Raw genomic sequence first — 14,798 nt, 5'->3', positions numbered from 1 at the left:
TGAGCTGAAATAAAGAGCATGAAATCAACACTCAACCCCAAGGATATTTCACACAGGAAGCTGCCTCCTACTGTCATGGAGCTAAAGTGCGTGTTTCTACCTCAAGACAAAGAATGTTTCAATGTTGCTCTTCTGCCTGTTTAGGGCAGGGGTGGAGAACCTGTGGCCCTCCAGATGCTGTCGTACAACAGTTCCCACTATCTGGGACCATTGGCCATGTTGCCTGGGGATGATGGGAGTCCAACAACATCTAGAGGGCCATAACTTTCCTATTCATAGTTTAGGGCACTGGTTTTCAAATGCAGGTGTTTATTAAAGGTTCATCAGATTTCCTCACATTTAGCTATATGGAAAGTTCCACATCTTGTCCTCTTCATGAACCAACCGTGAGCTGGATCATATGCCTTAGCTTTGCAGTGAGTTCCACCTCTGAGGGCCTTCTCGTGGTTCCCTCACGGCAAGAAGTGAAGCTACAGGGAACCAGGCAGAGGACCTTCTCAGTAGTGGCGCCCACCCTGTGGAATGTCCTCCCATCAGATGTCAAGGAAATAGACAACTATCTGACTTTTAGAAGACATCTGAAGGTATCCCTGTTTAGGGAAGTTTTTAATGTTTGCTGTTTTATCGTGTTTTTACTATTCTGTTGGGAGCCTCCCAGAGTGGCTGGGGAAACCCAGCCAGATGGGCAGGGCATAAATAATAAGTTGTTGTTGTTGTTGTTGTTGTTGTTGTTGTTGTTGTTGTTGTTGTTGTTGTTGTTGTTGTTGTCACAGTCTGGTTGGATTTGTGCATTTAATCCTAGGTATCTAATTGAATGGCAAAGGTGAAAATACATGTTTTTACAAATGGACTTGTTTCAAAGATGGGTATTTTTTCCCTCAGCAAAAAAATTCCATACAGGCCAGGCCCCATTTAAATGGGGCAAAGCAAGCTTACTCTGTTTTCTCTAGGCCAGTGAGTATTCATGTACAAGATATTATACTCATTTCTGCAGTTATCTATCTTTTTATTTTATAAACAGAAATTTCTACTCAACGGATCAAAATAATACTTATCACTGAGAAAAGACTACTTAGAAAGTGACTAAAGTGAAATGTTTGAAGTAAAATATACCCTAAGGGCAAGCTACAGATGCTTAGTTGTTCTTGAACCAAACGGAGAGATTTTCTTAAATCTGTAAAGATTTGAACAGATGGGACTAATATTAAGTCACACCATTTGGATACTTCTAAGATTTCCCTCTGCACCCACTCACCCACTTTATATGGATGTTTCCATTTTCCGGCTTCTCCTCCTCCCCCCACCGCCCTGCCACCCCAGTTTTCAGAATGCCGAATTTCAGTGACATCTTGTGGAAGCATCCGCACAAGCTTTAAGTTGGTTTTATACCAGTTAAACCAGGGATAAGGGACCTGTGGCCCTCCAGTTCCAATCAGCCATCATGGCTAATGGTCTCTTGAGTAAAGGTGAGGTATAAATGTAATAATAAATAGATAATTTTATAGAGATGCTCCCCCACACTGCTGAGCCATTTCCATATTTTAAAAGACAGGCAATTGCAAAATGTGAAGGATGCAACAAGCCTGGCAAGATGATCCATAAATGACAGTAACAACATTTCAGCATTCAGTGGTCTGTTCTTCAAAGTACATTTCACCATCCACATACGATGCTCACACAAAAATTCAGGTCTTGGGGGTGGGGCAGCTTACCTTAGTGCCCTTGTGGATTTAAAATATAAGAGAAGTACACCGGTTCACTTTTTAGCTGACATTAGCAAGAACTAGCTTGCTGACCTGTGGAAATTCTTTACCCATTCCTCAATGTGTCAAAACACAGACTTCCTGCTTTTTAACAGGGATATTAAGATACTGAGAAGAGTAGCCAATTTTAAATGGCACTAGCCAAGGGATGAGCCAATTTTTACAAGGTAAAATATACTGATATAAAAGCTTGATTGATTGTTTCAGCTATCTCAATTTTATTTTTGCAAGTTTCATACTGACCAAAAGTTACCTGCAAGCTAAAATTAAAAACAGATATGATGGAAATTTAAACCTCAGCAGATAACTGGCTGAGACGGACTTTTGCTAGTCAACTACCAGCTTTTATTTAGTCACTTTGCATTGATTATGCTTAATTCTGTTTTATTTTTCATAACTTTTGTTCTATTATATATATTCCTCCCCCTGTTTTGTTGATTTGTGGTGACTATTGGCTTTTGTTGCATTTATTCTCTCCTTCCTGCCTTCCTCATTTTACTTTATAATATGATGATTGGTGGTTTTAAGCAATACACTTGAATTGATGGATTGATTTTCTCAATGAGAAACTGAGCAAGAGAGACATTCATAGAAGTGTTCATATGGACCCCCTGATGTGTTCATTGAACATGAGGGGGAAATAGGATTTTGCCTCTTAGCCATTTCCAAATACAGATGCACCCACTAGCAACACCCCCTCTTCCGCAGATGGGAAATAAATTTGATTCAGTTTGCATTTCAATATGAACCTGCGTAATTCACACTTTCTGAAACATCATGCAGATTAAAATATAGCCATGACATGAAAAATGTGCACTTTTCTGAATTTTGCAATGCTGTTTTTCGGTCAAGTAATGTGCGCAAAAATGCAGGCAATGGGGTAAACTTTGCAGAAAGATGCATATATTAACAAAAATAACTTACCAAAACTCATCTCACAGGAAATTGCTTTACAAAAATATGTGCATTAAGCACAATTTTTGCATACAAAAATGTGTCTGTTAGGAAAAATTCACACTGAAAGACTGATCAATTTTTAAGAGGATTTTATTTGAATGAAAGCAAGCAAGCAAGCAAACTGATGTGTAAATGTGAAGAACTAGACTTGGAGCAATGGAAAGCTGAATGAGAGGAAATGAAATTGACAAATTTGCCCATCCATGCCCTCATACCTTTGGCAGAACTGCAGAACTGGAAGTATGTGTCTTCTATGTCTGAGTAAGGCCTTCTCTCACTAAAAATGAACAAATGGCCACCAGGTGGGGTGTCACACTCAGCAGGAACAATCACACACCCCTTTCATGTACTCACTGAACATGCAAGGGAACTCCTAATGAGGAGAGAACAGCTATACATCTACAGAGAGGTTAAGTTTGGCCTTAGACTTTCAGGTGCTATTTTAAAACACACACACAACCCCAAAACGTTCATATATTAAAACTAGGGGTGTTCAGCACTCACAGAAAAGTACAGCATTTTCACACACATGCATACACAGAAGGGCTGGTGTATAGTGCCAGAAGCAACAGACCATTTCTACCTATTTTAAAAAAGCAAAATGGTGCATTCTGGATCTCTGCAAAGAGACAAAGTTATCTAAGTTGGAGTGTTCTTCCATTGGCACCTAAACAGAGCCTACCTCTGAGCAATTCCCATTTGCAACCACTCAGCAATTTAGATATTTACTAAATCTTTGTGATAAAATAAGGAATGCTCCACTGGAATCTTGCTCGGTGAGAAAATATTTTTCACCTTCTTTCAGCACCAACAGTTTGACTGTTGCTTTTTCTAATTCTGCCTGAAAGCCACAGTTCCTTCTGTTTATTCCTCTCTGCTTTGTGATGGGGTCACAATTCTGTCTAAAACAAGAGAGTCTGTGCAGGTCTTGGACTGGTGACTGGAAGTTTATTGGCTTGATGGAGGCCAATAAACTGAGGCAGAATCCTGATAAGATGGTGGTGCTGTGAGTGGGTATGCTGCCCCTGAAGGAACCAGTTCATAGCCTGGGAGTACCCTTGGATTCCAATCTGTTTCTGAAGTTCCAATTGGCTTCTGTGGCTAGCAGTGCTTATGCCCAGCTTAGGCTAGTTTGCCAGCTATGGCCATTCCTTGCCCTGGATAGCTGGGCCCCAATTGTCTGAGCTCTAGACATTTCCCACCTGAAATACTGCAATGGGCTCTACAAGTGGTTGCCTTTGAAGCTGTTCAGAATCTGCAACTATTGTGAGGATGGCAATGGTTTGGTCGTAAAGTGTCACAGGTCCTGAAAGTGCTGAAAATGCCAGGCCCAATTCAAGGTTTGGCATAAACACCCAAAATGGCCTTGGACCCAAGTACCTTCGCAAATAGGAACTATCTCAGGTATAGTTGTATGAATACTTAATTCAAGCACACAGGCAGGTGAAAGTATTCCTTTGTTTGTAGCTAATCTTCTTACAGAGACATCACCTTGCCAACAAAGGTCTGTGTAGTTAAAGCTATGGTTTCCCCAGTAGTGATGTATGGAAGTGAGAGCTGGACCATAAAGAAGGCTGATCACCGAAGAATTGATGCTTTTGAATTATGGTGCTGGAGGAGACTCTTGAGAGTCCCATGGACTGCAAGAAGATCAAATCTATCCATTTCTTAAGGAAATCAGCCCTGAGTGCTCACTGGAAGGACAGATCCTGAAGCTGAGACTGCAATACTCTGGCCACCTCATGAGAAGAGAAGACTCCCTGGAAAAGACGCTGATGTTGGGTAAGATGGAGGGCACAAGGAGAAGGGGATGACAGAAGATGAGATGGTTGGATAGTGTTCTCGAAAATACCATCATGAGTTTGACCAAACTGCGGGAGGCAGTGGAAGACAGGAGTGCCTGGTGTGCTCTGGTCCATGGGGTCACGAAGAGTCGGACACGACTAAACGACGAAACAATAACAACAATCTTCTAACAAAACACTTTCCAGGTTATGGTGAAAGTTCCCTCAGCACCACTGTAGAGAACTGAAAACCTGAACAGACTGAAACTGCTTTACCAACACCAGTGAGATATATGGTATTTCAGAACAAAACGGAACCACGTTGGCCAGTGCATACAATGAAGATCCCTTTTCAGAGACCAACACTGAACATATTTGTTAGGGTATACCTTATGGTTGCCAGATTTATTCTTTATTTTAAAAGGCTGTTCCTTATTTTGGAACATAGCAAGCCAACAAGGCGTAAATAGATGTCGTTTAGTCTAGAACATTAGAGCTAAATGTAGTATTCAGCACCTCCGTGTCCATAAGCAACACTGAAGTGCAATTAACAGGGAAACATTTATGGCCATGATTATTGACAAACAAAGGCTGCTTTGAGATCTGGTCCCTGACACGAAAAGTTGTCGAGAAATATGTAGTCGTTGGCATCACTTGGGAATTTACTGGCCTTGCAGAAAGCCCAAGCTGAAAGTTCCATTTTTTGCCCAGAATCTGAAAGTAAACTTGGCATAGACTGTTCTGCATTTGAGCTCTCCGAACCACCAAAAAAACAAATTTATGGGCAGAAAGGCCAAAATATCTTAGGGAGAGAGAAAAAAGTTAAAATGGATCCAACTTAAAATGCCACTTCTTCCAATCCACCCACTGGATCTGTTCAGTTGGGAAATGAGCCGCTGGCAACAGAACATTGTTCTCTTGACAGTGCCCCAGAAAGAGAAATCTGTTTTTCCTCCAGTAGACACGTCTGTTATAGATATTGCGCACATGGAGACAAGACACAGTAAGCTGGCAGCGATTGCAGACTCGGGATTTGAAGATGCTGAGGTGTGAGGTGAAGAGATGCCACTCAAGCACTAAAACCCTCCACCTCAATTAACAGCTAACAGTTGTGAGACCCTGGAGAGAGAAAACGGGCCTCTTGCTTGCATATATAGAATGCTACACAAAACAATCTAATTCTTCTCTTGATTCCACAATAAAATTGTACAGAAGGTAAGGGGAATCTGTGGCCCTTCAGATGGTGTTGGACTGCAGTTCCCAACATCACTGACCATTGACCATGCTGGCTAGGGCTGATGGGAGTTGAACAACAACAGGTGTGCACAGCTAAAGCCAAACTTCCATCATCCATTACCATTGCCCATATTGGCAGAGACACATGAGCCTTGTAGTCTGCAATGTCTAGGGGACACCTTGTTCGCTACCCTTGCATTAGGGTTCTTGCTTCATTATTATTAGATAGCTGCCAAAATGGAGGTAAATGCTAGAGAGACAGGTAGCTCAACCACCACCTGAAATTAGGCAAGTGCCTTGCACCTTGATAGCAGCAACTGGAGACATTTTTGTGTAAGAAGGCTATCCATGAAATGTAACCCATCCATTCTATGCAATATTCCCATCCAGTCATTGAAACAATTTTATTGTTTTTCATTTATGAGTTCAGGGTTTTGTTTTGTTTTGTATTTTATCTTATTTTTATATTATTGTATACCACTTCAGCAGATTTCGGCTGTGAAATGGTTTATAAATCTGAAAATACAAGAAGTAAATAAATAAAATTAAACTAAAGGCTAACTGCTATATGATGGCATCAGCTTCCAACAGCTGGAGACGTTTGGGGAAAATATATGGCCAGATCTAGATGTGGTTTATTTATTCATACAGCCTACATGCCAGATTCTATGAGGTGCCTTCCACTAGTCTCTGAGGACATGATCACTGCACAACTATTCCAGTGCTTTGAAAAGAGAAGTCAATGGCTGTAAAAATGAAATAAAAATTAATTAATTATAATATAATGGACACAGAAAGAACTAGTGGGATCCAGTGGATAAGCAGCAACCTAGAAATAAGATTTAAGTTAGGCACAATCTGTGGTTTGCAAGTTCTCTCCGGCTAACCTCATAATTAGCAAGGTTTTTCCAAGCTTTCCCAGAAAACTTTTGGAGAAATATTGGGATCTTACCAAGGGTTATCCGAGAGCCTTTAAAAAATAAAATAAAATAAAATAAAATAAAGCCTGAGAGTGCTCTCTGCCAGCTTTCTCTACTGATCACAGCCCTTTCCATAAACTTCACAATGTGAAGGAATGGAGTTAGAAGCAGGGAAGGCTTGTGTAGAAGGCTTCAGCAACAGACTCCTCACTAGGGCTGGAGGAGAAGTTTGATTCAGTTCCTATTTAAAGCTACATTTATTAAATTTTCACTTTCTGAAACTATCTGCAAACCCAAACAAAGCTAGCCTTCAAAATTCACACTTAACTGAATTTTCCAATGTAGTTCTCCAGCCAACCAATGTTTATAAAAAGGCATATATTAGGGGGGAGTTTGCATTAAAATGAAGTGATTAGCGAAGATAGCTTACAGAAATGCATTAAACTGGGAGAAATTGCTTGCATAAATATGTACATTAGTCAAAACTCCATATGTCTCTTAATGAACACATTGTATATGTGTTCATTATGAGACATTCACAATGCTGGTGAATTTTCATGAGGGTTAGTTTCATTCTGTTTTTTAAAAATTGAATCACTAATTGCTGCAAAAATCTAGAGGGCTGAATTTAAGATTGAAAAAAATGAGAAGCTGATAGAATGAAAATTATCAGATGCTCCCATCCCTATTCCTTACTTTATGGATTAAACCTGTGGTTGTCAAAGAGTGTGGCAGACCACACTGGTGTGGCAGAAGAGGATGGCAAGTGTGGTGGGAAAATTCAAGGACAATCAATATTCTATTTTGCGAATGATTCTTGTTCTTATGAAGCTGCATTGTTTTATACTTTCTAGATGTCCCGTGATCATGTTATAAAGTAGTTGTGTTCTATGTTATAAATCAAACACTGCTGGGAGTTGTTTTGTTTCATTTTTCAATGTATTTCTTATCAATTGAAAATTTGGTCTCTACACTTCTTAAATCTACAAAATTAGGCTAGAAAGTGCATTCTGGGGTGGTCTCTAGTACTGTGACATCTGGTTCCAGGCTTGCGAGGAAGTGAAATCATCCCCCAAAGCAGAAAATATTAGGGAGGAAACTAATAATAATTTAGGATAATCAAAGAGCAAGTTTTTCTATTGTTTTAGTCTGAATCGTTTTTTCAGGGAGGGGGTTTGTGCTAGGAACACCTTCTGTCATTCCTTTCTGCAAAACCCTTTAATGCTCCCCCGACTGTATAATTTTTTTTAAGGATAGTTATTGAAAGCTGTCCCTTATGGTCATCTGCTAGGAGCGGTTGGTCTGAGAAACATAGAAAGAACAAAGATATCCTGCAAATAATTTTCATTGTTTTTAGTTTTTACCCAGGCCTTAATAACACTTCCCTCATAACCTTGTGGAATTCTATTCAAATATACACACCCACACCTTCTTCTTCTTCTTAAGGAATATAATTAACAAAAAGAACAGAAGTAATTTCCCTTCCTGGAACTGTATCTGACATTCTAGTCATCTGGTGGTTAAGGGAATAAATATTCTGAAGAAAACAAAAGAATAACAGAGCTGGCTGGGACTCCCTTGGCCTTTAGGAACCACCCATTGCTTTGTGGCAGGCGTCACTAAACCTAAACGCTCTCTGACTGATTTTAGCTAAATATGGAAAACAGAGCAGAAAATGAAGTGGGTAACACTGAAATCTTGGCTTTTGCATCTAATGCTCATATTTTTGGGGGGGTGGGGTGCCATATTTTTATTATTTTGACCTTATTGCACATATTTAATTATTACTTTTAAACAGACTCTGTGTCCTATGCTTACTCAGGGTTTGGAAGAAGACTACCTTTTCCATGCTGAAAGAAAAGGCAGAATGTGAGAAAACCCCTCAACAAAACTCTGTGAGTGTGTTTTGTGTGTGCCTGTGAGGGCCATAATGTGTGCCAAAAGGAAGGGAGGGGGACCCAGAAAAAAGTTGTTTAGTTATTTATTTTGAATTCTTATGGTCCGCCCTTCATCCTAAAATCCCATGGCAGGTTACAACAACAGCTGCACAAAACTATAAAAATTATGACAATAAAATATCAGTTCTCATAAAAATAAAAACAGCCTGTCAGTTCCTGGGATCTAGGCATCCCACAGCATTAAAAGGCTTGCCAAAAGAGTTTTCATCTGGTCTTCAGCTGGCACGTGTAGCTGGCTATGTTCATGCCAGTCGAACCTCAAGGTGATGTCATGGGACAGTTATGCTTCCACTGTAACATGCTCCCTGAAAACCCAAACCCAAATTCTGGAAAGGAAAGATCCATTTGGATTGATCACAGTGAAGGAGTTTCAAAACCAGGCTCAATGTTCTCATACGGGGTGGGGAATCTGTGGTCCTCTAGATCAGTGTTCCCCAACTTTGGGCCTCCAGCTGTTTTTGGACTACAACTCCCATCATCCTTGACCACTGGTCTTGCTAGCGAGGGATGATGGGAGTTGTAGTCCAAAAACAGCTGGAGGCCCAAGGTTGGGGAACACTGCTCTAGATGGTGTTGAGACTCCAACTCCCATCATCCATGATCATTAGCCATGCTGACTGCGGCTCATGGGTCCTACCTTCTGTGTCCAGGACAGCTGTTTACCAGCTCCATCTGGTACGCAGGCTCAGACCCTACCTGCCAGCAGACTGTCTTGCCAGAGTGGTGCATGCTCTAGTTATCTCTCGCTTGGACTACTGCAATGTGTTCTATGTGGGGCTACCTTTGAAGGTGACCCGGAAACTACAACTAATGCGGCAGCTAGACGGGTAACTGGGAGCAGCCACTGAGACCACAGAACACTGGTCTTGAAAGACCTACATTGGCTCCCAGTATGTTTCCGAACACAATTCAAAGTGTTGGTGCTGGCCATTAAAGCCCTAAATGGCCTCAGTCCAGTATATCTGAAGGAGCATCTCCACCCCCATCGTTCAGCCCAGCCAAGGGCCTTCTGGAGGTTCCCTTGCTGCAAGAAGCCAAGTTACAGGGAACCAGGCAGAGGGTCTTCTCGGTAGTGGCACCCGCCCTGTGGAACGCCCTCCCACCAGATGTCAAAGAGAAAAACAACTACCAGACTTTTAGAAGACATCTGAAGGCAGCCCTGCTTAGGGAAGCTTTTAATGTTTGGTGGACTATTGTATTTTAATATTTTGTTGGAAGCCGCCCAGAGTGGCTGGGGAGACCCAGCCAGATGGGCAGGGTATAAATAAATTATTATTATTATTATTATTATTATTATTATTATTATTACCCTTAACTGCTTTCATCTTTGCCTTAGGAGAATTGTGAACTATGATTTTAAAACCAAGAGACCCTAAGAATGATCTGAAGGCACTTCATGCAACTCTACTGCTGAAGCTAACACAATCTGGCTCTGTATACTGCCTGGATGGGCTATATCATGGGTAGGCACACTAAGGCCCAGGGGCCGGATCAGGCCTAATCGCCTTCTAAATCCAGCCCGCGGACGGTCTGGGAATCAGCATGTTTTTACATAAGTAGAATGTGTGCTTTTATGTAAAATGCATCTCTGGGTTATTTCTTTTTTTTCTCTTCAAAATATCGCCGGGCACCCCACAAGGTCTGAGGGACAGTGGACCAGCCCCCTGCTGAAAAGGTTTGCTGACTATATGAACCACATGCATGCTTCCTTTCCACAGAAGGCTCTGAATACTACAATTAAATCACTATTAATGAATTAATTGCACTTAGGTCTGGCTTTCAGCTCCTTGGGGAAACAAGGAGAAAAGTCAGTGCAACTAGCAAATAAAAATTTCCTTAGAACTATGGTGTGACTTCCTTTCTTCTTTTGCTGACTTTCTATTTAACTTTGTATTCTAGGAGCAGGAAGAATCCCACAAGTACATTGTGGTCTACAGAACTTCCAGTGTATGAAAAGGTCTCCTTTGTGTTGTCAACAGATACAACAGGAGCTTGGATTTCAAAACTCAATTAAGTTTTCTTTGTCACCCTTGAACAAATATGGAGGTAGAGCCAATTAGACAATACAACAGAGCATTATGAAAGAGACTAAGAGAACAAGCAAATTGTTTCATTTAGGACTGAACAGGGATGAGACAGAATGTCTCTTTAACGAATTCTTGGTGCTTTAGGAGCTTTTTGGAGCTAACAGAGATGAGGAATGCATGGCGTGGAAAATTGTCTCCTGGAGGATGTCTCTGTGTGGTCTCTTGTTTTGGATAGAGAGTGAGCAAAGGTAAACCTTTTGTGATCATCGGTATTTATGCATAAAGGATAGCATTGTGCTGAAAATCAAACCCTGCATTTAAGCTGGGAAGCGTATCAAGATTTTTCCCTCAAGCTGGCAACACAAAAACCTGAATAGTTCTGCACCAGTTAGCCCAAATGACTTTCAGATTAATCAGAAATGAGAAGCAGAACACTAAATATCAGAACTGGACAGGGAAGAAGTAAGATAGTAGGGTGGGTAGAAGATGGGATGTTGACGAGAAATGATAGATATAGAAGAAGAGTTTGGATTTGATATCCCGCTTTATCACTACCCGAAGGAGTCTCAAAGCGGCTAACATTCTCCTTTCCCTTCCTCCCCCACAACAAACACTCTGTGAGGGGAATGGGGCTGAGAGACTTCAAAGAAGTGTGACTAGCCCAAGGTCACCCAGCAGCTGCAGGTGGAGGAGCGGAGACGCGAACCTGGTTCACCAGATTACAAGTCTACCGCTCTTAACCACTACACCACACTGGCTCTCTAGTGCTGTTTCAATCCCTTTCACCAATCTGAAAATAGTTCAGCATAGAAACCATTTAAGATGCATAGTTTGTAAATGTGTGTGAAATGATGTGATTGTATTTTGTTCTTTTTTGTTCTTTTTTCTCTTCGTTTTAATTTTCTTCTTTTTTCTTCTTTTTCTTGCTTATGTCTTTCAATATTGTCGTTGTGCATTTCTTTTCTGTTTTTTTTTTAATGTTTCATTGTTGCTCAATGTTATCGTGAAAAAATTTAATAAAAAAAAATAAAATAAAGATGCATTAGTCATATCATTTAATCTGCTTTCACTCTAGTGCAGGCTTCCTCAACCTCGGCCCTCCAGATGTTTTTGGCCTACAACTCCCATGATCCCTAGCTAGCAGGACCAGTGGTCAGGGATGATGGGAATTGAAGTCTCAAAACATCTGGAGGGCCAAGTTTGAGGAAGCCTGCTCTAGTGCCTTTCTATAGAATTACTGTTCTTCATTCACTCGTATTTTATGGAGAATTTTTGCTGTTGCCAAATTGTTGCAGTCCAGTGTTTTCTGTGTTGTCTTCTGATATTTTTCCTCACACACACTATGAGGTGATTTCCCCCCCACCCCAGCAATAAAACATAATTGGAGCACTAATCTATCCAATGTGGTTGGCCAAAGCACTAACAAGGCTTTTCAGCACTCTTGTGTCTTTAATTAATTAAATTAATTAAAAGGCCTGTTTGATTGGCCTCCTTGTTTTATTGCTTCTTGTTGATTCCAATTATGGGATCAGTCATGAACAACTACTTTTAATCACCCAAATGCCAGTTTTTGTTTCCACAATGGTGGAAGTCTCTGATCACTGATTTCTTCTCATGTTTTTCTTCTCATTTTTATAGAGAAATAATAAAAAATAGTAGTACAAGAAAATCATTCATTAAGAGGCTATTAATTACTAATCTCTAAGCCCTGGTGAACAGGAGGCTCTTAATCATTAAGGATCTGCAAACACGACACTTTTAATGAACATTTCATTGGACCTTTCCAACAGTGCAATATTCTAGACATGTCTTCTCAGATGGAAGTCCGACTGACATCTTCTTACAAGTAAACTTTATGAGGGAATTTTGACCAGGGAGGAAGGCATTTCTGGATGATATAGTGCCATAATGAGTATATGCTGAAACTATATTCTATTTCTACAAGTTCCAGCTAATTACAGAAAAGCAATACATCAACAACATTAAAGGGCTGCAGTGTAGAATAGCTGCTGATTGAAGTCATTGGAACTGGTGTACAAGCACTGAATCCCATCCAACAACATGCTTTTCAATGCCAGCCATTAGAGTGTATAGTGTTAATATCTTCTCAGTCTAATCACACTATCCCATCCCACACCACAGCCTGTAGAACTACTTTGCCACATGTTCTCTGGTATGCGATTTTAAAGAAATGTGTGGCAAATTCTACTCATCACTTGGCAGGTTTGTACAGACGGACAAGGTTATCTGGAGTGTGAATACTCTTAAATGAAAAACATGGCAGCAGCTTGGTAAATTTGGACTGTATGGGCTCAGTGCTTTTGGCAGATCATACTCAGGATGTGTATACTCAGGATCAGCAAATATTTGATGGACCTCAACGGTCCTTACAGTGTCCATATACACTAACCGCACTCCCGGCTCTCTGAGAGCTGGTCCTTATGCAGCCAAAACAGTGATGCCTGAAATGGAAGAATCAGCAGGATTGGGGGAGCCCTGAGCAAGGTTGTTGAAGAGAAATTATAGATATGGTGCTGTTTAACCACTTCCACTGATATGCAAGTAGTTCAACACACAAACCATTTAAGATGCAGTACTCATGCTCAATGGTCATGAACTATTGGCTGACTTCTTTTTTGGAGGAGCAGGAGGTTGAAAACTTGGGGGATGAAGAATGGAACAGAATGCCCCAAGAGGAGCACTCAGCACTGCAACATTTCATGATAGGTTCCACTTCTTTTTAAATGAAGACACATTAAGCAGTGTGCTTAAAGCATTAATTCATAACAGGCTTTGTTATGCCCATAGAAAGAGAAAGAGATTTATTACCTTTGCAGTTGCCCTTGTGAGAGATTTCTAGTTGAGGATCTTTGCATTTTGCCCGTTGGAATTCACACCGGGACAGGAAAGTCCTGCCATCTGAGGCGCACAGCGACTTTTGGGGGGACCCCGTGCATTCCAGGCTGCATTCTTTGTCCTTGTCTTGCTCCACTCTTAAAAACTTTAACAAAACAAAGTGGTGTAAGAGGCTGAAATTTGGTCAAGCATTAAAACTCTCCAATAATATTTGGCCTGTCATGCAGCCATCTGATCTCTACCTTACCTCCTCCACTCCCCCCAAAACGCAAACCCTGGTTGTGAATTTATTTTTCAAGGAGAGAAAACAGCAAATTAGCACTGCACAATGCTGAGCCTGGTGAGAATCCCAGCACCAGCTGGACTACTCTGAGTTAGGGGTTCAGGAACAGGCCACAGAACCATGGCCTTTCTTCCCCAGTCTAGTCATAGGGGAGATGGGTATCTCTGCAAGTCCTGCCTCTCTGCAGAAGTGATGCAGGTGAAACAGCCCTCTGGAGTGGCTTTCCTACTTAGATAAGTCTGCTATGTCACAATTCTATTTCAGCTTTTAGATCATGATCCTCTTGACATAGATTAGTTTCCTTTTCATTATGTGCAGTGCCTGGTACCCTTTTAAGTATTTTACAGACACATTAATAATGACAATGAACTGGAGCATAGGAATTTCTGAAGTTATGAATTGAAGCCAGTGCAGAAATACTCTTGAGGGACTGGCATAAAAGCAGGAGACTTAATCATTGCCATCTATGGCAAACAGTCACCAGATTTTTGTTAAATGTGAGTGTTTTCCAAAGTAAGCATACAGAGTCTGTGAATTATATCTAACTCCCTGTGTGCATTTTTTTAAATGAAAAAGAATATGCATCTGTAATAAAGCCACTTAATTTTTGAGCTTCAACTGTGCTCTCCTTGCATTTCATCACACTTTATTATAAACAAATATAAAAGCGTTACAGTAAGACATGATAATTATAATTTTCTGTAAACGGTGCAATAAAAATCACAGAATTCATTATAGGCACAATATTCATATCCTTGGAATCCTAGCACAAGTTTAAAAATATAAAGGAACAGTAACAAACAATAAGAACATTCTTTTTTGACACTTCCTACTTTGTTTAGCACTTTTTGAACACCACCGTGGATTGTCTGAGGCTTAACTTCAAGTTAATACAGTACTGGACAATTAAGGATGGAGTGATAGTCCATTGTAGGGGTGCTCAACTTTGTAAGCATCCCCAGTTAAAGTGCTGCAGCACCTAGAGCACACATACCCTTCCTCAATACTGCTGGT

General features: G+C 40.7%; 1 protein-coding gene across 1 annotated transcript in view; it reads right to left on the bottom strand.

Moving 5' to 3' along the window:
• SMOC2 (SPARC related modular calcium binding 2) overlaps nucleotides 1–14,798 on the bottom strand; it is a 134,501-nt gene that overhangs the window by 76,717 nt on the left and 42,986 nt on the right. The window contains exon 2 of the mRNA XM_081855869.1: nucleotides 13,475–13,646. Within this exon, the coding sequence (XP_081711995.1) occupies nucleotides 13,475–13,646 (172 nt within the window). The remainder of the gene's footprint in view (nucleotides 1–13,474; nucleotides 13,647–14,798) is intronic.

Source organism: Podarcis erhardii (assembly GCF_964252035.2).
Source record: "Podarcis erhardii genome assembly, chromosome: 3".
Classification (NCBI taxonomy): domain Eukaryota; kingdom Metazoa; phylum Chordata; class Lepidosauria; order Squamata; family Lacertidae; genus Podarcis; species Podarcis erhardii.
This window is presented reverse-complemented; position numbering and strand designations above follow the sequence as displayed.